We start from the raw sequence: 26,627 nt of genomic DNA, 5'->3' as shown, positions 1-26,627 counted from the left end.
TAAAATCTGTTCGGTGTAAGTCCCGGTAAAGGGTGTTCGACAACCGTAATAATATATATGATATGTACATATTTGAAAAGATTGAAATTTCTTATAATTTCAATTTTTTTTTCTTCAGCCAAATCTTGGTTTGGTTTATGACGCTGAACAAAATATTACCAGCAGAAGGTTCTTCCGGTTATTTCGAAGAGAAAGGCCAAGAACAAGAAGAATTCGATTTAATGTATGTATTTTTTTTTTATTGACATTTATTTAATATTTTTTTTTTATGATGATTGTAGTGTCGTTAAAAATAAACATCTATTTTGCTTGATAAACAAATTCAGATTTTTCGTTTGTTTATTTTTTTCTCTATAGGTCGTTACAAATCAAAAGTCCTGACTCAGAGTTTATTTTCTCTCTACTTCCTTCCAATAAAATTGAGAACAAATAAACAAAAAACTCAATTTTATTGGCTCATTGCGACAAATCAACTAAAAAAAACAACAAATCATGCTTGTTTGAATGAAAGAAATGCTAGAGAAAAAAATAAACAAACGAAAAATCTGAATTTGTTTATTAATGATTTCTATGGTGACGACTCCAAAATAATTGAAAAATAAAAGTTCAGCTGCGTCATAAATGCTTCCTTCCAGTAAGCGAATGAGTTTTTTTTATTTTTGTTCAATTTTCCATGGGACTTTTGATTTTAAACGACCTATAGCATTTCTTTCATTCAAACAAGCATGATTTGTTGTTATTTTTGAGTTGATTTGTCGCAATGAGCCAATAAAATTGTGTTTTTTGTTTATTTGTTCTCAATTTTATTGGAAGGGAGAAAGTAAACTCAGAATCAGGACTTTTGATTTGAAACGACCTATACAATGATAATGATTGCTTTGATTTTTTTTTCTTTTCAGGAATATAATTTAGAGTGGCTAAAGTATAAATGTTGGAGGATTTTGAGAAGACCGTATTTTATTATTATTTTATTAACGTTAATGGGTTAAATAATTTTATAATTTTTAATTTAATTGATTAATTTAATTTTTTCTTTATATTTATAGGTTTCATTTCTTCAAATAAAATAAGATTTTTTCCAGTTTTATTCAACAGCAAAATTGTCTTTTGTTTCTTAGTTTTAAGACTTGGATACTTTTTTTCTTTTTTTGTTTTTCTTTTTGATATTTTCAGATTAGGGGAATAATATTATCTCCAATTTTATAGTTTTTAATTTAATTGATTAATTAAATTGTTTTCTTTATATTTACAGGTTTTCAGTTTTTTTAAATAAAATATTAAGCTTTCTTCCAGTTTAATTTAACAGCAAAAGAAAATTGTTTTTTTATTTTTTACTTTTTAGATTTTAAATTGGATTTGTTTTTTTTCTTTTTGATCTTTTTAGCTTAGAAGAGTTATTTTTTTTTTTTTTGCACAAAAAAAAAAAATATTAAACTATTTTAACCCAGACAGAAATATTAATATACCAGTTGGATGGAAAATTCAATTATCATTTCTGAACAGTTCAAAATGTTTTTAAAGTTTAGCAATTTTAATTACCAGCTTGTCAGTACGGCCATAAATGATAAATGAAAGGGGGTCAAAAATGGCCTGAGTTGTGTAGATGTAGTGCCAAAGTTGCTAGAGAACTTGGCTGGGTATTACCGTGCCCCTTAATATATATTTTTTTTTTATTCAGGTTATATATTTTAGCTGAAATTCTCTTTGAAGGGGTTCCTTAAGTAATTCTAAAAGGATTTTAATTTCTTGTTTTATTTTTTATATGTACAAAACTTTTTATATAAATTGAATTAAAAAAAAACTTATATTTCACGTACATATATGTAAGTAGTCTTTTTTTGAAGTGAACACTTCTTTAATATGGTAATGATTTCAAACACGATGAAAGAAAAAACGACAGTAAAAATTTATTGGTGATTTATTATCAACAGCTTAAACTATTATAGATATAAAAATCGTTGATAACTTATTTGTTGGGTATAAGCTCGAAAATGAGCACTAAAAAGGGATTTTTCGAAATTTAAGAATTTAATAGAGTAAATAGGGGTAAAATGACATAGTAACAACATGGCTATTTTCTCAACGTTAAGTCGTAGATAGTTGAATTTCTTTTTAATCGATAAATAATTTTAACGAAGAAATAATAAAATTTATTTTTATTTTAACTGGAGCGATTAAATATATTTCAATTTTAAAGTTCAAGTGACTTCAACTCCACTGTCGTACCTGGGCGAAACGCTTTGGAGTTGAGGACACTTGAACTTTAAAATTGGATACCCTTGTTAGGTTAACAAGGGTATTGAAAAAATTCTAAAACATTTCAAAACGAAGTAATGAAGGGTTTTATTAATGATAACATGCGGTAGACCTTTGACAAAGTAGATATTAGGCAGGAGAAATTTTTATTTTTGACAATTTAAAAGATGCCATTGGAAAGTTAATGAAAAAAAATTAAGCATCTATTACGGATTTTTATAAGGCGTTGCGTTTTGAAATATAAATTTTTGTAAAACACCTATTTTTTGGGGGTAATTTTGATTTTTTTTTTTTAATTTTTAAGATTTTTTCTGTAAATCTATGAAAATGTTGAAATCGTTCAATTCACCTGCACATGATTGGTCGATGTTTTTTTGGTACTTGCTTGATATTAATGTTTGAGGTTTTTTGTCAGACCTTCGCATGTACTTTTTTTTCTTAATTCCAAAAAAAACATAAAAGAAACCAAATTCCTGGTTAAATTGAAGAAATTCAAACAGTTAATTCTTAAAATTTGCAAATTGCTATACCAATGTGAATATCAAAATATTTAAGATATCACGTACGTATATTGCCACTCTCATATTAAATTTAAACTTAAAACAGCCAGGGGTAATTTTTATCTAAAAAGTCTTTTGAGGTTTCATATAGTAGAAATCTTAAATATACCAGTACAAGATAATTTACTTTTATCTTCTTACTTATTTTATCTTTTCCTTTTAATGACTTACATAAAAGAAGAGAAAATAAATCCCTTAAGTGGGTCAAAAGATTCATAGCGCACACAGGAATAATAATAAAACCCATAATAATCTCCTCAAATAGCTTCACAAATAAAATTACCTTATAGTCTTGGTCTGGCAGCATATTTAGCAGGAAGCACACTAAATTTTGTGGAAATTCTAATTTAAACGTCCAAAATATAAACTCTTCCAACAATGTTGTGTGATTAAGTTTTTCTCCTAATGCTGGTAAATGTTTATAATCATCAGGAGGTTCCGGTCTATTGATAAGAGGAATAAAAAAAATACTAAAGAACTCATTCCAATTGATATAAGCTTCCTCTTCTTCTAACCTGGGAAATCGATTAACCGCATCCTCATACTTCTTCTTATTGGCTTTAAGGAAATTTCCATGTTCAGTATCTGGACAGGGTTGTTCGTTGTAAAATTTATATACCTACAAAAGAGAATAATTTAATTATAAACTTTTTCAAGGTAGGGAGTTTATTTTATATTCTTTACCTCAGGATTGATAAGAGCTCTCGTCATGACCTTACGCATTATTTCGCCCATATTATTCAGTTCAATGAGCATATTGGTAAATTCTTCACATGCATGTGCGGCCATATTATATGTACCAACATTATCACTATATTGACGGAAATGTTGTAACAATCGAAAGAGTAATTTTGGCATTATGGCTTCGGCCACTGCCAATAGATTGTTAGGAACTGGATCTTTGTTGGCACCTTTGTTAATGCCATGATCGGTGCAAAATCCTTCGGCTTTCATTACCGATGTATCACCGCAATCACACGCACCGCCAGCTTGAGATAGAAACATATTGAAATCATGATTGGTATGATCTCCTTTTTTGAAACAATCACGACATATTGACATACAGGGTGATATGCCACACGTACGACATCGATAGGCAACAACGTGTGGCACCCAGACTAAACCGCATTTTGCATGATTGTCATAGCTTCGAACTGAAAATAGAAAAAAAACAAAGAAAGATATTTGTTAGAAAATCAATAGATATTTTAAGGTGGGTGGTAGTTAACATGAAAATAAATAAATACAAATGGGAATTTGTTTTGGAAATATAGCATATAATGTGAATTCCCGTATTGTGGAAAAACTAACTTTTCGAAACATTACACAGTTAGAGTTCAAGGAAAAGGACTCTTAAAAATAAATAAATAAATAAATTTATCGGGGAACCCTATATAAGTGGGAGGGTTTTATTATATTAAAAATCTAATCGTACAGATTGTGGGAACAAAATTAAAAACATCAGAAGGTTTATTTTTACGACTTACAAAAGAACGGAAAGAATACAAACCATGAGAGTTATTGAAAAACACTCAGAGCCAATAGTTCTCGCAGCTAGGCTCTTAACACTATGTATTTGCTAGTTACTTTTAAGTGCTTGTTAATAAATAATAAATAAATCAAATATTATTTGTTTGTGGTAATACAATGAAATAAGACAACATTTTTACAAATATTTTTACAGAAGTGTTTAGCGCAGTTAACAATTTTAAAGCACCATGTTACAAAGGTTCAATGACCAAATGATTGCCGTTAAAGATTGCAAATAAGATAAAAATTGCAATCACATTTGATTTAAAAAATTCCAATCTTACGATAAGAAAAAAAAAAATACTTTGATATGAACAAAAGAAACATTTATTTACACATGCTCATATGGCAGTAAAAATGTACCTGTTCCTTTATTATTAAATACATAATTTAATTGTTTTGTTTATAAGTTGATTTAAATTAAATTAAGTTTTTGGTCTAAAGGTAAAAAAAAGAAACAAAACTATTTTGTATTCTCAATTAAGATTATGATTTTATAATAACTTAAAAAAAACTTTGTATGGGTACAATTTCTAAGCGAGATATAAACAACTTTCAAAATTCTATAAAAATCATCTGTACCAAATTTGAAGAAAATTCGTATATTATTTTAGGCTGTGGAAATGTGTAGAGATGGACGCATAGACGCACAGACTCATCGAAATTTTTTTTTGACACGAAACCAATACTTGCCCAGCAAGTACAAATTTTGAGTTTTAAAATAGGAATATAATAGAAAAAACCGATTCCAAAGATTAGATGAAAATATGAGAAGTATTTTAAATTAGTTCATCTTGTTTTTAAAGCAACGCACTGTGGGAGTAAACTTAATACTTGGCGATCAAAGTCGAAAAAGTTCAATTAATACAGCTCCTTTTTTTAAGCGAACTAACAGAATGATTGAAACCGAAAGGAGCTCTAACTTAAGTTGTTTTTTACATGAAATTTAACGGTGTACAAGATAATTTTTATGTTATGTGAACCAAAATAAGGGATATTTCAATTGCGAAGATTTGGTTTCTGAAATTCAAGTTTTTAGAACATTTGGAAAAAGTTTTTAGAACTTCTTGATGTCGAACAAGCAGGATTTCACACTGCATCCTTCTGTGTTGATTACACCAACACCTGAGGATCATAATTGTAACGTAACGCTTTGAATATCGATCACCCCTTCATTTGCAGTTCATCGACTTTGAGAATGCTTTTGACAGCTTCAACAGGACTTGTTTTACGGAAGAAGAGTATTCCAGATAAGCTCATTGCTATTAAGAAAAATACGATGGATTCAAACGCCATTATTGTTTTTATTGTTGATAAGAGATTTACTTTGCGCAGCCTGGACAGGAAACGGAGGAATTCGATGGAATCTCACATCTTATTTACGTCTAGATTACGCAAACGACGTATGCTTACTATCGCACATGATTATGGAACTCAATCAAATGATATAAGGGTTGGAGAGGGAATCAGAAATGGTGGAGCTAAAAATCATTTCGGGAAAAAACAAAGATGTTCAGCCTTGGAACCCAATCATCTTCTCAAATAAATAGTTGTCAACAGCCGGTAGAGAAAGTAGAGAATTTTCAATACCTTGGGGGTATACCAAAGGTGTAATATAACAAAACAACCGAATTGGGAAGGAAAAGGTTGCGTTCAGGATGTAGTGCAATATTTGTAGGAATAACTCTTTGAGCATAAAGACCAAATTACTATTGTACCGTACTGTAATACGGATGCAGCACTTGGAAAGATACATAAACTGTTACAAGGACACTGACAAAGTGACAACTATAATGTTAGATATTTAATGATATTACGAAGAGTTACAATCTGAAATACGAAATGTTCTACCACATTTTTTTAAAATACCTATTGCATTCAAAATGGGAAAAACCGTTTTTAATAAATTTTCAATTTGTTATTTAGTAAATTAAGTTGAGTTTCTTGGCAACGATTTGAAGCAAGTTTGTTTGCACAAGTTTTTAAAGATAACTTTTTTGGAATTAAAAATTATTTTTTTCGAAAACGGTTATTAGACCAGGGTCGATAATTTTTGAAACCAAAAAAAATCATAGTAGAATGAAACCCATTGGAAAAGGAGGTGAATATGATGAAAATTAAAGGAAAAATAAATTACGGGCGAGCCGAGTTCGGGAAGTGGGTGGGTTGAGTTTTTAATGGTAAAAAATGGTATATCTCGATTTCCAGCAAAACTACAAATCCTATAGAAAAAAGTTGTATGGCAAAGTTGTAGATAATAAAAAGATCTACAACTTTTTTATCAACAATTTTTTCACATAACCTCAAAATTTATGTGAAAAATTCAAAAAACCGAGTTTTTGGTTTTTTATTTTTATCTTTTTCAAAAACAAAAATTTTTCTACGAAATTTGGTGAAAACTTACCTTATTATGTCCCAAATACACTGTAATTTATTTGATTTAAAATATTAATTTGTTCACCTTATTTTGACTTAATACCAAAAAAACACCCTAATTTTCAATCGAAAATTCACGTGTCAAAATATCAGCTTTTTTCAAAAAGTCGGTGGGCATTTCGTTCGTTAAAATGTCTATTTTCTGATGGTGTAAAAAAAATTGTACATTAGTATACTATAGAACATGTTCTAGTAAAATTCAAAAAATGAAAAAAGCTTGAATTCGAAAAAAATTTTTTATCATTGTTTACAATTTTGGCCTATTTATTCAAATTTACACTTTAATTACTCAAAAAACGTAAGATTTCATGTAACATTGATTAATCTTACGTTTTTTGAGTAATTAAAGTGTAAATTTGAATAAATAGGCCAAAATTGTAAACAATGATAAAAAATTTTTTTCGAATTCAAGCTTTTTTCATTTTTTGAATTTTACTAGAACATGTTCTATAGTATACTAATGTACAATTTTTTTTACACCATCAGAAAATAGACATTATAACGAACGAAATGCCCACCGACTTTTTGAAAAAAGCTGATATTTTGACACGTGAATTTTCGATTGAAAATTAGGGTGTTTTTTTGGTATTAAGTCAAAATAAGGTGAACAAATTAATATTTTAAATCAAATAAATTACAGTGTATTTGGGACATAATAAGGTAAGTTTTCACCAAATTTCGTAGAAAAATTTTTGTTTTTGAAAAAGATAAAAATAAAAAACCAAAAACTCGGTTTTTTGAATTTTTCACATAAATTTTGAGGTTATGTGAAAAAATTGTTGATACAAAAGTTGTAGATCTTTTTATTACCTACAACTTTGCCATACAACTTTTTTCTATAGGATTTGTAGTTTTGCCGGAAATCGAGATATACCATTTTTTACCACTAAAAACTCAACCCACCCACTTCCCGAACTCGGCTCGCCCGTAATTTATTTTTCCTTTCATTCTTATCATATTCCCCTCCTTTTCCAATGGGTTTCATCCTACTATGATTTTTTTGTACTTTTTAATGTTTTTGAAGGCATCGGCACTGGTCTATATAGCCAAATTATTGGCAAATTTATATACAAGTTTTATTCCAAAATTAGTTTAATGACAAGTAAAATACAATTTTTATTATTGACTTCAAGTTTAAAATAAGTTTTACAAAAATTGTAGGTACTTGAATTGTACTTGAATTTATTTTGAGCTTGGTATTTGGTTTTATTTATTTTATCGTATCAAAAGCCACAACAAGAAATTTTAACAAAGCTTGGTCCACGAATTTGAGGATAAAATAACTGAAGTCAAATATAGTCTCATCGATGAGCAAATAAACCCGCATACAACGCAGTCAAAAGTTCAATAGTCTCTGCAATTTTATGTAAACATTTTGAGTTTTTATTTTTAATTTAGACCTTGATGTTGTGTATAAAATTTATTTGTTTTTTGCTTGCTTTTTTTTTCTTCTTAAGAATTGTTATTCTTGAAAACTGATAATTATTGTTTTGAGAGCACGCTTTGTTAAGGTCTGTACAATGTGCACTTCATGTACCTACTCGTACATATTGTTTGACGATAAGTGCATAAGAAAACACTTCAAAATAAGAGCATTACATAGGTATAATAGGGAATTGTGTAGTGCAACTTGGCTTGCAGCTAAAATCGCGTGACGTTTTCTATAACGCTGCACCTTACCTTACCACAAGTAACCACTGTGTGCGAGACCAAAAGATAAATAATAGTTTACAACAATTAAGTGAATGTTTATGGTCTGTATGGTTGATAGAGAATTAGCACGTTGGGTTTTTTTTTTTTTGTTCCAACGTTATAGCCATATAGCTCAGACTTAAGGACATATGTACCTACTGCACAAACTCTGTGTTTGTTTGTGTTTGTGTGTGTTTTTGTGTAATCTTTCATTTTGTTTTACGGAATATTTTTATGGTCTACTGTCATTTAGCAATAATTTACAGACAAATTATTTTTACAAAGGTAAGTGCCCTTGTGAGAGGTTATTTATATTTTGTCACTGCCTGCATTGGTTTTTATTTAATAATTTTGTTTGAAGCATTGGGGATTACAACACTACTTGTGTCTGCGTGGTGCAGGGTGACTTGAAACTATTAGAAAAATATACTACCTAACAAATAGGCAATGGATAGATGTGAAATTATATAGACAAAATGTTTGTACGAAATGTTTATTTTCAATTATTTTTTATTTTATTTAAAAAATCGTATGTTTTGAAAATAAAATGGATTTTTGGTTGTAAGGATTTTTTTTGGGTGAAGAAAACAAAAATACCTCAGAATAAAATTTCACTATAGTGGCCCATCAATATTTTTTTTTTGTTTTTTCAAAAAAAAAAAAAAAACACCATTTTAACCATGATATTCTTATAAAGACTTTAGATTCTTGCTCCCAATCTCAAATTGCAGAATTTACATAGGATACCATTATTTTGACGTAACACTTCTTCTACACCTAAAAAAAAACACCCTTTCACACAAAAAAAAAATGTATAGACTTATTTTATTCGTAATTCTCATGGAAACAACAATATTTTTAAGAAAAAAAAAAAAAATACCATGTTAACCTAAAATATTATTGTTAACTGCTTAGATGCTTGGTTTCTGTTGTAAATGGAACATGTTTATCAATTTCCATTGGGGTATCATTTTTATCAAAGTTTTAATGGTACTAATTCTGAGTTTTATGTCTTGTTAAAAAAACACCCTTTCAAACAAGAAAATGTTGTAAGCTCTTTAGATCTTTAGTTCCAAACGAAACTTTTATTACTACGTTTAAAAAATAAACAGAATTAATGTCAGCTGTTATGACACCTTTCTGACGCATAATTCAGCTCTTAAAAAAAAACACCCTTTCACCAAAAATATGAATCCTTTGTCCCACTTAAAGTTTCATCAGTGTATCACTACATATCGTCCCGTTTCTGCGTGAACCACGTATCTACATAGCAGATTTTGTTCTGTTCTTAAAAGAAATATACATTTTTCTAAAAATTAAAATTATGAATTGAACAAAAGGAAATCAAGTTATGTTTATGACATATTGATTGAGTTGTTTCTAAACTAAAACCTTTGTATCTATTCTTTTTTTAAGTTCTAGAGCAAATTTTAACAGAAAAAAAAATCTTAAACAAAAATGTACTTACGAGGTTCAAGCAGAAACGGGACGATATGTTTTTTGTCCGTTTAGTTAGCATTAACAGTTTCGAATTTCAAAAATATGGAATTAACTGTCGTAAACTTGTCGTGAAAGAAGAAAAAATTGTTGTACTTGTTTTTTTTTTAATAACCCTTGGCAGTACTAACTTGACAGTCAAGTAAGTAGGTACTACCATTCCTCGAAAATGTTAATACGAACTTAAAACCGAAACCGTAGAAAGATGGCGTAGGAAAAACAAAAACAAAACAACGACCTCTAAAATGAATTTCCTATATTATTATTACCTTCACCAAAGAGTTTTTTATACTATTAGCTATAAATTTTCCTATAATCAATTTGTATTGGTGCTCGCCGACTTTAAAAAATTGTGCAAACAAAAATAATAAGCACTACCATATGAAATTTTTTATTTGGCTTTTTGCTAAACAATTGCCACTCGAAGGCTTCTATCAAATTTACCAAAAAAAAAAACTTTGTCGCGTCCTTACATAAGGAACCACACCCCCTTAACTGAAGCAACTAAAACCCATATTCATATAGTTTAACCGCATATTGAGCTGGATTGCTTTTTTAAATTCCATAGCTTTGGTTTGACAATTCGAATAATCTTCAAAGGTATACCAAATTATTGGAAATTGGATGTTCTACAATCTTGATGATATGACAAAATTTTGTAACTATTATAGGGACGAAGAAAAACTTAAAAAAAAAAACGACAAAATAAAATAAAATGTTATAACCTCAAAATTATTGTCCTTGCAGAAAAACGGTGTATGCACAGAAAAATATATTTTTATTGCCCACAACTTTGATTAAATAACTTTTTCGGTCAAACCAATAGTTTTGGGTAGTAAAGATCAATTCGCATTTTCCAAAATAGAGGATTACGTTAGGGGGTGGGGTCTCGAAAACCCAGGATTAAAGCTTTTCTAAAACTCTTCTTTCAGATTTGAAAAAATCCGACCTTCCTATATTTCGTTCCACAAAATGCCTGCTTTTTTACTAACTTTTCTGTATTGACATCTGAAGCTTTAATTAGAGTTATGGGTAACTTTTAAGCTACGTTAAATGAGAATTGAAGTGAAATAAATTTGTAAATGTTGTAGTGCGAACTCTTTTTTTGTCCAGCCTATTGCAATTTGTTAAGAACTTTAACTATTTTCTTTCTCGTTTTAAGCTTTTTTTACATTATTTTGACAGAACGTATAAAGGATAGTAATAGACTTTTTTGTCACTTCATAAGAATAATTTATGACTTAGGAAGCGAGAATGGCATAAATTTGCAAATACGATTAGTGCGTACCTACTTTATTTGGTCTAGAACTACATATATCGTCGGTCCAAAGAAAAAACTCACTAACTACATAGGATTTCAATAGCAGTTAGTGAGTTTTTCCTTTGAACCGACGATATGTTTCCGTAGCATTTTGTTTTTTTTTTCCTTAAGAAAAAAAATAAAATTAACCAAAATATTATTTTAGACAATGAAAATTGAGCTTTTCCAGATTTTATACGTAATTTGCAAAAAAAAAAATACCAGTTAAAGAGTAAAAGTCCAAAAAGCGAATTTTTGACTCTTTAATATTCAAGTATTTCAAAAACCTAGGATTCGGAATTAGCACACAAAACTAATTTCAAACAAGATATTTTTATTGAAGACCAGTGGAATTAGTTTTTTTTTACTATGTAATTTTTAAAACTTAAAAAAGTAGGTACATACAAAGTTACCAAATTAACGTTATCTTTAAAAATTAATTTGCCATAATGCATAATGTTCCTTCTTTTGAATACCACAGAAAATTATTTTTTTTTTCTCTTTTTAATATAGTCCAAGAGGTATAATTTCCTCCTATGGTTCAGTATTTTTTGGTGAAAATTGATGCATTTTTTGTTGTTGTATTAGGTCATTGACGATAACTTAAATTAATTTTTTTGCAATTTAAGATTTGTATCTGGAATAAGAGAACTTATGCCCTTAATATAATTTTTTAACGTGTAAATAAATATCACAATTTTAAAAATGTAACTCTTCTAACCCCGACTATTAACATCTGTTGAATCAAAACTGACAAGAGATTCTTGATTATAAAAAGAAATGCTACTGCGGTCAATCAACCTACATAACGTACAAAGTTTCACTCGTTAAACACTCATGGCCTCGCGCATATTTCATGTTTTGTTGGTGCAGCGATTAAGTTTGTTCAAAAAAAAAAAACCAGTGTAGGTATGACTCGTCTTGGCAATGAACAAACCACAAATTCTCTCTCTCCAATAGATAGACGAGTAGTGACCAGTCTCATCCATCATCTGGTTGCAAAACGAATCAGTGTCTTTGCAATGATGCGTTTTTTTCACAGTTGCATTTTTACTTAATTCAATAATTTTTATATTATTGCTTTGCAAAATGATTTCTCTAAGAAATGTTTAAGAAATTTGTCAATTGCAATAAAATTGAATAAATATTGTTTTTATTGGTTTCAATCAAACAAGAAGATGTTTAAATAGCAGCTTTTTAATAATGTCTGTTTACTGTAAATTCTGTTGAAGAACTACCGGCATAACAAGTTATATTACTTGAGATTTAAGTTTAACAAGAAGTTTTCATAAAACTCCCCTTATAAATGCCTTCTGTTTAGTTTACTTTTCCATTTAATTTCACATTTTTTTCTGTTTTATTTTTCTTTGACACCTCTTTGCTTATTTCTTCGTTAATCTGTTTTATGCCTCATAACTGAACAAAGAATTTTTTTTCGTTTTGGTAGCAAATAAGATACTGTACCAAATTGATTTATCTTTTTTATCTTAAAATAAACTTTGTAGATTCCGATTTTTTTTGCAAATTTACCACCTCTTCACGAAAATAACATGACATGAAATTCAAAAATGCCTATAAATTTTAAAAGAAAAAGTTGCTTTTTTTTATTTCTTAATTTTCTCTCAAGATACAAATTTGGTTGAAAAAAACAGATTATTAAAATATTTGCATCCCCAAAGAAAATCATCGATGGCAGAAAATATTAAGGATTAGAACAATACAAATTAAAGAAGCCAAAGTTCCGTTGTCTATTTTTCTTTTTATGTTAACTAACAATATTTTGTTATAAGATTCTTAATTCTTACCGACAAAGTGAGACACTCTTAACTGACGTCGTTTATAGAATCACAAATCCAATTGTTCTTTAAAAGATGGCATTGCATATAAAAAAAATTCAATAAAGTCGTCATTTCAGAATAAAATAAAATGAAATTTAACACTTTGAACGATTATCTCGAATACGGATAAAAGATTTTTTCTTCGTGTTTCTCCTTTCATTACAAGTATTGAATTGCAATGTATTGGAAAATTATCGAATTTCTGAGGGAAACAAAAATTCTCAAAGGATTTATTTTCCAGATATTGATCTTTCTTTGAATACTGTTGTATCTTTCTAGTTTTCCCTTTTCATTGTATCTCTTATCTTATCGTAGCAAAATTTAATCAATCACATCAAAATTTAAAAAATGGCTTTGCGACTGACAAAAATGTAATACCTCTCGGAATATTTACTTTTAGCCAAATTTAAGAAATTACTCTGCTAAACTATCTGAAATTTTTTGTGCAAGCATTTAAAATTGTTTCTCCAATTTATATATGTAGGTATGTATACCTATTCTAAACGTTGGTATTTTCCTCCTTATATTAAACTAACGTTTGCCAAAATCAATGACCTTGACTTTTTCTTCCAAAGTCTCTACGAATTTTAATGGACAACACAATTACAAATACAAAACTTCTTCATACCATGGCCCATTGTTTGACTCCCAAGCATACACAAGTCAGCTGTTCACAAAAACACTCATATATATTTTTAATCTTTCCCAGAGCAGCAGCACCAACAGCAGCAGCACCATCACCCAGAAGCAGCTGTCCATGTCGGACCGGAATACAAGTACATGGATAAGAGGTCATCAACAGCTCAAATATACTGACAATGACAGGTCCCATTTAAATGTTAAAAAAAAACATACAATCAACTACTACCCTACTTACTGTCGTCAAAAGGAAATCAATAGGTATGCCTGATTCTTCTTCTTTGCCTCCGACTCTGCCTCTTACACGGCTCTATGGCATACCTAGGCTTAACACTCGGGGCAATTCAATTGCAGTTTTCTGGAAAATCTAAGCGCAAAAACCATAGAAACTAGAGAAACTAAAGAAAATCCACCTTCCCTCTTGTTCGCTTCTCGTCAAAACATTAAAAGGAGAGGAGAGGTGGTTTCTGTTGGTTCTATGCCAACTATAGGCATATACCAACATGCGAAAGAAGGCTTAGAAAAAATTTGAAACAATCAGCAGGTAGACGACGACGACGACGGAACGGATGGTTGGTTAGTTGGATGATGGATGGACAGATAGGTAAACTGATAAAACAAGAATGGCACAACGATAAAGAATAAAATACAGATACAATCCGGGTGCAGAGGAACAGAGAAAGAGATTTTTCTAAAGCAAGGTGTATTGGTTATGTATGGGAAGACCCCAAAAAAAAAAGAATACTCGGGTGCTATCTCAATCTCAACTCAAATATGGATAAGAAAAAACAAGAAAAGAAGAAATCGAGTAAAGAAAATCAGCTACCAGAAGGTTCAATGCTCTAGAGAACTCTCCACTCCAGCACACATATAAATGAAAATTCTGCCATTAACCATGTCAAAGATGAAGAAAACCATGAGGAACCAAAACCAGCCTCTGTATTACAAAAGAAGGGTTGCCAATCGTTAAATATTATTAGAGTTATTCAAATAAAAAAAAAAAAAACAATGTTTAGATTCTAGATAGTTGTGATCCCATTTGATATCATGACTTGGATATTAGAAATGTTGGAAGAAAATAACCAATTTCATTGCAAACCCTTTTTCAGGCAGTTTTTGCTTGCCTTAAAATCATCAGTTAAAAAATTGAATGCACTCATTGACTCTGTTATAATCTTTTGATAAGATGAAGACCCAAAAAAAGCCTTAAAACTGTCAAATATTGTGTCAAAAAAAATTTTATCAAAACCAACATTACGATTATGGACGTATCTAAAAAAGTGGGTTTCGTCATGCCGTCCGTCGGTCTCTACGTCTATTTCCACAGGCTAAACGGCTAAACGGATTTTCTCAAATTCATACCGATTGGTAAAAAAAAGCAGCGAATTTTAACGAATTTAACGAATTTATTTAAGCTTCCATTTTTCAGTGAGATTCGTTGCAGACAAAAAGCTTATCTGCTACATCCTACATGTCAAGCTCTTTTTTCCCACAATTTTTTACTGTCTTGAATGTGGAGTGTGGGACAGATTTTTTCTTTTAATACCACAAACAAAAAACACCGGATTTTTTCTGAAAAGTTTAATTTTCTCGAAAACAGCTCCAACGAAGGTCTTTCTTGTCATGGAACAATTTTTTTTCGAAAATCATTTATTAACGGTATTTGCTATAGAACGGTTTTTTTTTCAAATCTGCTTTCTGCCAAACTACTCATTCAATTTCAAAATTTTTTTTTATATAATTTTAATATAAAATCATAAATAAAATTTTGAAAAAAATAATTTTTGGATTTAAAAAAAAAATTTTGAAAATTTTTTTGAAATATCAAATTTTCGAAAACGGGACATTGATTTTTTTGATTTTTTTAGTGCTCCCGCACACTACAAATTTTCTATCGGCCGATAGTTTAGTCGGTTTGGGCTCCTAGTGTGCGCACAGGCAGCCGACATAACAGTCGGGTCGCTAGGAAATACATATTTTAGTCTGTAGGCAATTGTGTAGCAAAACAACCTTTTTTTTCGTTCTCAGTTCAAATGGAATATCGTTTTTTCAAGTCTCTGGATAGCGTAAAAGGATTTTCTTCTACTTTTTATATCAACGATCTCTGGTCTCAGGAATTTTTTTAGGTTGGGGTTGAACAGCATCGCCAAAAAGCAATTCATTACTTTCGAAATTTATATTTATTTTTTTAAATGTACCTAAAACATTTGACCACCTTTGCTAGTCACTGTATGAAAAACTCTTGTAAAACAAAGTTCAGAATTGGAATTTTTTTTTGTTAACGCTTAGCCATCCTACTAGTAGTGCTGGTCGTTCATTGACTTGTTCTTTTTATTATTAAGATGATTTAAAATCTCATAACTTTTCCTTTCAAAATTTAATTCGAACAAGGGCGATGCCTAAGGAACACCAACAGAAAAGTAACTCAACAATCTGTTTTTTAAGCGTTTTTTTGACAAATTTCGATAGAAATTGCATTATCTTTTTTTTTAGATCAGGTTACCATAACTATAAATCCTATAGTAAGCTACTTAAAAAAAATGCAGGCAACCCTGTTTGTTTAAAGCCAACAGCAGGTTTCCTATACAATGTAGGTACGTGTATAAAGAAGGTTGAAATCTTTTCTCTTTCCTTATTTTTGTTATGAATTCATTTTTTCTTGTTATTGTTGTTGTTGTTGTTAGTTCTCTGATGATGATGATGGGCACACAGGTTTTTACATCTTTTGAGCTCCATACTCGTATGTATAGGTTGTTCCTCTTTTGTAAAATGCGTATGGGTATCAAAACACGTGCAATTTACAATTTTTTTTGGCAACTGAAACGACCTCTGTTAGTGACGGCGACCACGGTCTTCGTCGCAGGTATCTATCAGAACCAAACAAGTTTAATAATTTTTTTTTTTCTTGTAACAAGAGATTTGTTGTTTGAGAATTTTTTCGGACAGAAGTTCAAAAGAGGGTTTGTTTTTGTCGATAAAGTTACATAGACTTCCTCTTTTACTGACAATAACACATTTGGTAAAATTTATTTTGTTTATACATATCTGGCAGAAGAAAAACAATTGGGTAGATATGATGGATAAGCCTTCGTCGTTGTTATTGATGGTGTTTTTGAATGTACCTTCTTTGGTACATGTCTAATAAATAGTTAACTTCAAAAACTTTCTTACCCACAGCTATTTTAATATTTTTCCCGAGAAACTTTAGTATGTAGGGATTCAAAGGTTAAGTTCTGGGAATAATGTTGTAATCCCAAATTAGATAGAGATGATTTAAGTCAGAAATAGTTCAGGGTAGACTCTTATCAATTACATAATGTTTGCATCCAGAAATGTAAGATTGGCCGAGATTAATTCTTAAAGTAGTACATGTTTTACTCAAGATAATTGTTTTGGTCAACTTCATAGAAACTTCGGAAAAGGAAGTCGGGTCGATAGTCGTACAACTATCATATCACAGAGGTTTTCTATGAAAGAATCGCATGAGTAACACGGTTTCTTCAATGACAACGCCAATTGTTGATGTCATCATCGGATTCCTTCACAGGAAAACTCTTTGGTATGACCACCGTAAGAAATAACCAAGAACAATATGCCTTACTTCATTACCTCATTCTCCCCTGGAGTCAAATATTCTTTTAAGAATCAGGGCAGAATATATGAATATTACTTATCAATAGTAAATAAAAGCTGAAAAATATAAAGGTCTGATATAGGATAAAGGTCTAATATAAACAGGGTCTTAACTATCTTAGCTGGAGGATTGTCCAACAACATTCAAAATTAATTAAATTAGGATTCCGGAACAATCATTCAAGAGGAAAAAATTTATTACTCATTTATGAACTCAGTATTTTAACCCTGACAAAATTGATCATCGGAAGTTGTTAGAATTTTTAAAGAACTCATACATATGTACATATGAAATGCACCAGAGAATACAGAAACTGCAAGAAGAATGCAAATAATACGGAGGCTCTGTACCGTGAGCTGGTAGAAATTTCTTCTCCGAATGCGGACTCTATTCAATAACTACGATTAAACACGAATAAAAGCGCAGCATTTTAAATATAGTTGCTCAAAGAAAGAAGAGTGTTTCGCATACGGTCTTCGATCGTGGATAATGCACAGAAATTATGAAAGTATTTTAACGGCAGCTGAGATGAAAATACTTCGTATGTCATCAGAAGTAAGAAAGCTGATCGACTTTGAAGTGCAAAGATCCGAAAAAGCCTACATGCTAAAAAAATAACCATCTCTCAGTAGAACACGACCGATTCAGCGCCGTAAGGCAGCTACAATCCGGTGTGGATTTGGGCCTCAACCAATAAGTTTCGCCAACCAGCTCTATACTTAGCTCGCTGCTTCCAGTTTCGCACGCTAAGTTGATTGAGGTCCCCTTCCACTTGGTTGCGCCACCTCAAACGAGGTATTATTGCTCTACTGCGCCGTCCCTCTGGGTTGGAGTCGAAAACTTTCCGGGTCGGACCATTGTTATCCATGCGCTCCACGTGACCTAGCCATCTCAGGCGTTGCACTTTTTTTTTGGACTATAAGCCTTATATAACATGTAATGTAATGTAACTAACATGTGAGACAATAGCCTTTAATTTTTCATGATCCTTAATTACGTTAAGTATTTTGTATACAAATGCAAGCAATGGCAAATGTTAGGCCAGCCTGTGAGTTTGCAGAAGAGTGCTTTCTCCAGTTTAGACAAAGGTGAAATTTGGATTTGATGGGGTAACTGAAGTGCATCAAAAATGCAGCTTCTTAAATAAGGATTATACATAAAAAAAAAACGTTACCCCATCATTGATTTTTGTACCACAAAACGAAAAAGGTTTGTCTAAGATGGTTTAATTGTTGCCTTCTGAATAAAAAAATGCATAATGCAGAGTGCAGACCCATAAAAAACTTTAAAAAGCCAGACAATTTGTTTTAAGCCGAAGAAGATCTATTTTGTGGCAACAATTTTTTCTAGGTGTCGTCTATGTTTTAAAAAACTTCATTGGAAATTCATATTATTTTTGAATTACCTCCACTTGGGTCTGCAGGAATTTCACATTTTAAACCAATTATTTTACGATGGGTCCTTTGAATATAATGTGTATTTTGACCAAAAGCAAGCTTACAGCATCATTTAAAAAACAATCTTAGCTTAGAGCATTTTTTCGATGCTACATCCCAAGTAAATCTGTTTTTCCTGAGAAACACTATAGTTTGAAATTAAAAATCGTCATAGCCTTTTTTAGCCATATATGCTTCATTTGTATTGGTGCTGGGTTTTATTCTCCATATTTTTTGGGCACTTTCTTTTGACAATTTTTTTCAGCTTGTCAACTTTTTTCTTTGTGTGACAGTTCCGTGCTCAGGTTTTTTTTTTAAATCGGAGAGCACTGAGCATACTCTGCTCAGAGCGACCTTGATGAACTCGGGCTCTGCTCGGTGGTCCACTCAGAGCGTAAAAAAAATCGCCTTTAGTTTTTTTTTTAAGAAAGGAAGGATTCAGTCCATAATATAAAAGCGTGTAATTTTATTGCTTAAATTAGTATTCATGAGAAATTTTGTTGAAAAGTTGGAGGATAATTGCGGAGCGTTTTTGCAAAACTCAACAAATTTTTTGTTTCCTTTTTAAACACAAAACCGACTTTTCAAAAAGTAGCAACGAGGAGTTGTTTTGCCCTGCATAGTTAATCGATAGGTAGATTAAACTGCTATTTCAAGATTTGGAAAGTTTTATTTACTTTCATAATTATTTATTTTGAAAACGAAAACACAGCGTTTTTTTTTCAATATGAAGCAAATCCAAAACGCACACTTTTTATTTGCTAACGTTACAACCTTTCTTACATAATGTATGTGCCAGGGAATAAATAAAACCAAACAACTGTTATAATTACAATAAAAATATTAGATATTTAAGCCTGGTACGCAGTTCGAGCTAAATTTTAGCTCCCATACAAATTATCGAAAATTTTTAGGCGAGCTAAAATGGATTCCATACAAATTAACTATAACTTGTATGGGAATTTTATCTCGGCTTAAATTTAGCTCGATCTACGTACCAAGCATTAAGGAAAAAACAGGCAGACTTTGTTGAAAAAACGATTTTAAAAGCACGACCTTAATTTTTTTTTTAATAAATACTTAGTTTTTAAATTTTTTTATTTCGTCATCTTGTGCTCCTAGGGTCTGTTTTAAAGCTAACTACATCAACTACATACATACATTAACCTCAAAAATCAATAGTTGAGAAATACTTGTTATAGTCTAAATAGTGCAAATGTTCAAGATTAATAAAATTTGGGACCCAGTTTCCATTTAACTGAAAGTGGTGACCAGTGGCGCATTCAGAAAATAATTTGGAGGGAGCTGGATTATTTTTCAAAATTTTTTTTAGAGGGTACCTTAATGTACGAAAAATGTTTCTGTTATTTTTTATTCATCTTTGATCGAGAGGGAATCGCTGTGCTGCGGTACTGAAAGTGCCTGAGCTATACTCATCACTATTTTCGATATATACGCCCATGTTCCGCAATTCGACCGAAAGTGAATTCAATTTACTTTACAATTTCACGAGAAATGAAATATCACTATATTGTTTAACTGCTGCTTTTTCAATTGCAGATTCATTGAAAAAGGCCCTAAATTACAGAAACATAGTGAATTGAATTCGATCAGAAAAAAATCTAAACGAGTGAAAAAATGCAGAACACCTAATTTCACTTTCGGCAAGTGAATACGCAAAAAGTAAAATGCAGAACGTGAAAGTCTCAAAAGCTAACTTTGAATGAAATTCTTTTTCATGTTTAATCCAAAATATACCTACTATGTACATATACCTATGATTTTTTTTTGTAATATATTGCTTTTTTAATCAAAATCAGAAACGCAAACTGGAATTTGCATAATGATTTTGAGATATTTAAAATTTCTATTTCCAATATCTTTGAGAAAAATAATATTTAAAAAAAAAAGTAAATATATGTACTTAAGACGATCAAACACGACGTTTTGAGATTGCATAAGAAATTTTGCAAAATTTAACGGTCAAAATACTAAAAAAAAATAATCTGAAGGATTCGGAATTGGACTAAAATCCCAAAAAAAAATTACCCCAACCCTCAACGTCAGCTAAGGCTCTTACTCAAACAAACACAAACAGCTGTTTCAGAATTTTGAGGGGGCTCGAGCATCTGTGCTGCCTCTAAATCTATAAAATTTACGAATAAGTTTCTGGTAATCATGTATGTACATTATGATGAAATTAGTTAAATAATAACATGATCTTGAAGGCTTGGCCACTGGTGGTGACCTTAGCAATTAAAAAAAATCGCTTCAAGGACACACAACCTTTTGTATAAATAAGAAAATAACTCCTCTATCCTCCCCAATTTTTTCGTATTCCCTCAAACTCAAATGCCATATCTCCAGTCTTTCAATTTAATAGAAATGCCACCTACAAATTCCCTTTCCAATCCCAACATGACAACAAAGACTGAAAGGTTTTTAACTTTGAACTTGTGTTTGTTGTCTGTGGTTTACCCAAATCTAAAAAAAAAACCACACACAAAACAGAAAAAAATGATTTCATAACAAAAATTCATCAAACAAAAACAACAACAATAAAAAAAAACATCGATTAAAAACAAAAGTATATCTATGAATATGAACATAGTTCCACAAGATTACTCACCAAATTTAACAAATTCCTCCAGCGTTCTACCACCGGCTATCAACCAACGTATCCAATCCATTTTATCTGTATTATCAATTGGTTCCTTTGGACTAAACAAATGATACATAATAGCATCCAAATCGGGCGTAGGTCCGTTGCGACAACATTCCACATTGACCAGTGCTCCGATTTCGTGTTGACGCTTATAAAGCGAAGCCGAACGAATCATGTTTGCAATTCTGTCCGATTCGCCACGACTTGTACTCGGAACAGGTGTTGCAGCAATTGTTGAAAAAGAGGAGGATGCGGATGATGATGGCATTGATCTTGCCATTGAATTGTCTTCTTGATTTCCTGATCCACCTCCTCCTTCATTTGTTGAATCATTAGATTCCATTATTTAATTTTTTTTTTTCTTACAAATTCACGGAAAAAATTGATCTTTTTCGATTTTCTTGTATTTTCCAGAGGTTCACGCGTTCCTCTCTTTCTAATAAACAGTTGCAGGTGTAAACTGCGATCTGTTTGATTACCTTAACAAAATAAAACACTTGTTTTTCTTTAATTTTATTAATTTACTACAATTTTCACAAAAAATAATTATTTAACAAAATAACAAATTTTATTTATATTTTCTGACTTTTCTTCTTCGTTTTGACAGATAATTGTGGTGAGAAATTGATGGTAACACTGGCAACACATTTCTTCGTCGTTTTTTTGCTTGCTTCTTTTTCTTGTGCTGCTGTTTCTTTTTTTTTGTAAGAAATTCCTATGCACTTTTTGACTTCTTGGTCACAGCACTGGGATTCACATTATTATAAATTTGTTGTTGAAAATAATTTTTTTATTTATTAAAAAAATTAATTAAGTTTTAACAACAACAACGAGAGCTACGAGAGAAGAATAAAAAAAAAAAAGTGTTGAATAAAAACGAAATAACACCGAACCGACAAGACAACCAACGATGGTGAAAAATGACGACAGACTAGCTGTAGCTTTGACTGTAGCACAATTTCGTTTCTCTTGGGAAGAAGTGAGATGAACTGATGATGATTGTGAATTGGACACGGTGACGGAGGAGTTAAAAAAGGAAAACACGTATTTAGAAATTTATATATCTGTCATCTTCATTCGTTGATGGTTGGATATATATGTTTGTCCTTTTCAAACGAACTTATTTTTTTTTTTTTCGTTTTTGCTTGTTCAATGCAAAATGAGAAAAATTTGTATGCCAAATTTTTTTTTTGTATTCAATTGACCTCGCAAACGATTATTTTGTTTCGCATTAACTTGTAGAATTTCACAATAACTGGGAATTTATTATGGAAAATATTTTATTTAATTGAGTTTTGGGTTGTTCACTTTGTGAGATTCACGTTTTTTATTACACGGAGTATAATTTTTTTTTTTTGAGTGGTGGATAAAATTGTAGTGGGGAATTTTTGTACAATATTTATCGAAGAAAGACAAAAAATTGAAAAAAAAGCAGGTGTGTTAAAGAGGTTAGCAGGTGACATTTTGTCAAAATACGAATGAGGGTGTAAAGAGGAATGGGAATGACAGTAGAGTTTAGGTGTGTTTATTTGCAGTGGGTTCGTTTTTTCAAGATTCGAGGTATTATTGGACGTGTTTATTAACTTGCATTAGACAATTACATTAAGTACCAGCTACTGGTACTTGAAAAATTTCAAAACCGATAGTTACGGCCATATTGATTCTGGATTTAATTTGGATTAAAGTTAATTTGAAATCCAATCCATGTGTCGAATTACGGCACACGATTACGATCATACGTTAACGTTTTGACTATTTCTGTCTCTATTTAATTATTAGAAAACGATAAGGACACATAGCAACCATTCGATAACGAACGTATGCCGTAATTCGATCCCACTGAATTTCATAAACCGAAGGATTTAATTTTTTGTTCATATTATTAACTCAAAAAAAATTATTTGATTATTCAATAAATTTTGTATAATTTGCATTTATCTTTATTTTTCCTTCACTACGGCATACGTTCGTTAACGTTTTGACTATTGCTCTCTCTATTTAATCAGAAGAAAATGATAGACATAAAGCGTTAATACGTTAACGAACGTATGCCGTAGTTCGACCCCTGGATTTATAAAGTTAAACAGACCTCCCCAAGTAACAATATAGCATTCATAAGGGTCAATGCAAGCTATTTTTTGACTTGCACATTACCGAATTTCCCCAAGACCTTCCTCCACAGGCAATCCACAAGCTAATAGCTTGTGACGAACAGCGTAAAACGACCTTATGCAGGCCTTTTTACAAAACAATGAAACATTTTAGGGAAACTATAGCTTCGCTAAGGAAACTATCATTTGCATTGGATGTTATAATAAGGCCTTATGGAGGTTGTTATAAGATGTTGAATTTATGAATAAAAAAAAAAGGTTTTATTGATTTTTTTTTCTTTTAATTTTTTTCTATTTTGTTTTTTCTTCTTTTTTGGCCATGTCAATGCTTTTCCTGTCTGAAATGGGAAGAATTTTATTTTAATTGAAAAAGAACACGTTTTTTTTTTATTTCACAAATTGCCCCGCCAGGAATCGATCCCACGTACCTCTGCATACCAAGCCAGCACCTTACCAGTAGACCATACTCGAATATTAAAGATGAGTGGCAAAAAGGGAGCTAATTGAAACCTCACATAAAAATGCAATGTTTTTTTCTAAAGTGTTACAAACATTGCATATCTGCAGGATAAAAGCTTTGCATACTTATTGGTGAAAAACATTGCATACTTGAGAGATGAAAACATTGCATACTTACAAGAACCACTTGGAACAGGTCTTATGAAAGCCTTCTGTCACTTGAAAATAGAAGGCTTCTTTAAAACGGTTCAAACAGGTCTTATAAAGGTCTTTTAAAGTGTTACAAACATTGCATATCTGCAGGATAAAAGCTTTGCATACTTATTGGTGAAAAACATTGCATACTTGAGAGATGAAAACATTGCATACTTACAAGAACCACTTGGAACAGGTCTTATGAAAGCCTTCTGTCACTTGAAAATAGAAGGCTTCTTTAAAACGGTTCAAACAGGTCTTATAAAGGTCTTCTTTAACTTATATTTACAAGGCTTCTTCTAAACACTTCCAGATGGCCTTAAGGAGACCTCCTTTGTTTCCAAAATGGATGATTTGCGTAAGTAAGCCTTAAACTAAACTTATACAAACTATAGCTTGCCGAATCGAAGAAAATGGACCTTATGCAAGTAAAATTGTTACTTGGGTCCAGAGAGCAGTTTAAGATTGGAGTAGTGATAGTGAAAATTAGGAAGTCTGTCAAATTAATGAGAGTTGGGAGAGAATTCTCTCAGTGGGAAATAAACTACGAAAGACTGCCAAAAAGTCTGGAACAAGTTGAATACCATTATACAACACAATTTCATATTTTATGCTTAATTCGATAAACATTAACACTTTTTTAATGCAAAAAACACGTAAACGCGATTCAATTTAAAAATCACTAAAATTTGATTTGTTTTCGTCTTTATTTATTTGCTTGACATACGTCAACTTTTCATTTGACAGAACTCATATTTCTGCAGGAAGAAATTCTTTGGGCTAAATTTGTCAGGGTGGGCAAATTTTGTACTCTCTCGTGTGCGCTCTCTTCTACACAATTTTTGAAGTTGGGAACAGACTCTGACCAAAAATAACCAAATATTACTAAATTCGGCAGTTGTAAACTGAGTGTGGAACGGACTTATTATGGAATTGGATTTATTTTTGACATTGTTTACATGCAGATGTATTTTTTTAAACTAGAGAATAATATGGCCGTTAAGTTCCACACTATTCTGGCAAACCTCCCAAGTCACAAAAACCTCACAAGGTGATCATAACTGGATTTTTTGAGGATTTATTACTCAAAAACTTCTTACTAGCAAAAGTCTAAAGGCTTAACTACATACACCACTTTTTGAAAAAATACAAAAGTGAAAATATTTTTTTTCTGGCTAGCGCAATTGTTTTGTAAAAAAGATTATACAAATCGTTTATTAGACCAAAAAATAAGCTTTCTGCATCATTTGTTTTAATTTTTCAGGTCGAAAAACTATACAAAAATGCGTTTGAAAATTTTCACATTTTACTTTTTCACTTTTTGAGCCAAAATGTAGTTAAGGCTAAATTTGTGAGTTGTGACCTCCTTCAGAGCGACAAATTCATAAAGGGCCCAACCCATAGAATCCGTCGCGTGCGTTACGTCGAAGTTTTCAACTGACAACCCGATAAAATACACACGTTCTTATGAAAATCGACCCATACATGACGGACTCAACTAATGCGTTTTATGGGTCGGTTCTCATAAGAACGTGTATATTTTATAAAGCTGTCAGTTAAATCCGTCGACGTAACGGATGCGACGGATTGTATGGGTTGGGCCCTTAAGTTTTTGTGATACGAAAACCTCACAAAATCAAATTAAGCTCACCTTGTGACTTGTGAGGTTTCTTGTGACAGTTTTCCAGAATAGGGCTGTTTAGTACAAAAGTTCTTGAAACAGCATTTTCAAGTACTAGTACCTGAATAACTTAGCAAGGAACTACAAATTTATTAATTTCGATGAGAATTGGATGTTTTGGCTAGAAAACTAAAAGAAGTGAATGAATACAAATAAATGCACTAACTTGCTTAGAGCTCAAGTTGCTAGAATTTTAAAACTTTTTAAATAAATGTAAATGTGTATGTATGAAAACAAACAAATTATAAATGAATTTGATATATTATTTTAAGATGAATTTTAGAAAAAAAATTCAGAACCGTTAATGGTTTTTTTTAACTAATTTTTGTAAAACCATTTTTTGACAAAAAAAAGTTAATATAAAGTTGGAATTGCAATTTGTATTAATTATTTATTAATTAAGACCTAAAACCAAAATTTCAAAAATATTCAATATCCTGCCAAAAAAAAAATTATTAATAAATACCTAATCAAAATTAATAAATTTTTTCCAAAAATTCAATATATGTACATAATGTATATAAATGATTACGTATAGAAAAATTCGTTGAAATTTGAAAAAGTCGTCTGGGAGAAATTCGGAATTAATAAAAAACCGATCTATGGCATGAACTGTTAATATAAATGATTTTTGAAACAAAAGATTGACCATACTCAAAAACTAAAATTTACTATTTTTAACAAAATCATTGAAGTCG

General features: G+C 30.8%; 1 protein-coding gene across 4 annotated transcripts in view; it reads right to left on the bottom strand.

Annotated features, from left to right (window-relative positions):
* Positions 1–22,499, bottom strand: part of LOC129912437 (E3 ubiquitin-protein ligase Ubr3) — a 59,275-nt gene extending 36,776 nt beyond the window's left edge. For all 4 annotated transcript variants that reach the window (XM_055990656.1, XM_055990658.1, XM_055990657.1 and 1 more), the window contains exons 1-4: positions 21,448–22,499; positions 3,501–3,970; positions 3,332–3,435; positions 3,100–3,259 (exon numbers count right to left, since the gene is read on the bottom strand). In XM_055990656.1, coding sequence (XP_055846631.1) covers positions 3,100–3,259; positions 3,332–3,435; positions 3,501–3,970; positions 21,448–21,826 — 1,113 coding nt within the window. In that variant the 5' untranslated portion in view covers positions 21,827–22,499. The remainder of the gene's footprint in view (positions 1–3,099; positions 3,260–3,331; positions 3,436–3,500; positions 3,971–21,447) is intronic.
* Positions 22,500–26,627: the final 4,128 nt, after the last annotated feature.

Source organism: Episyrphus balteatus, chromosome 2, assembly GCF_945859705.1.
Source record: "Episyrphus balteatus chromosome 2, idEpiBalt1.1, whole genome shotgun sequence".
NCBI lineage: Eukaryota > Metazoa > Arthropoda > Insecta > Diptera > Syrphidae > Episyrphus > Episyrphus balteatus.
This window is presented reverse-complemented; position numbering and strand designations above follow the sequence as displayed.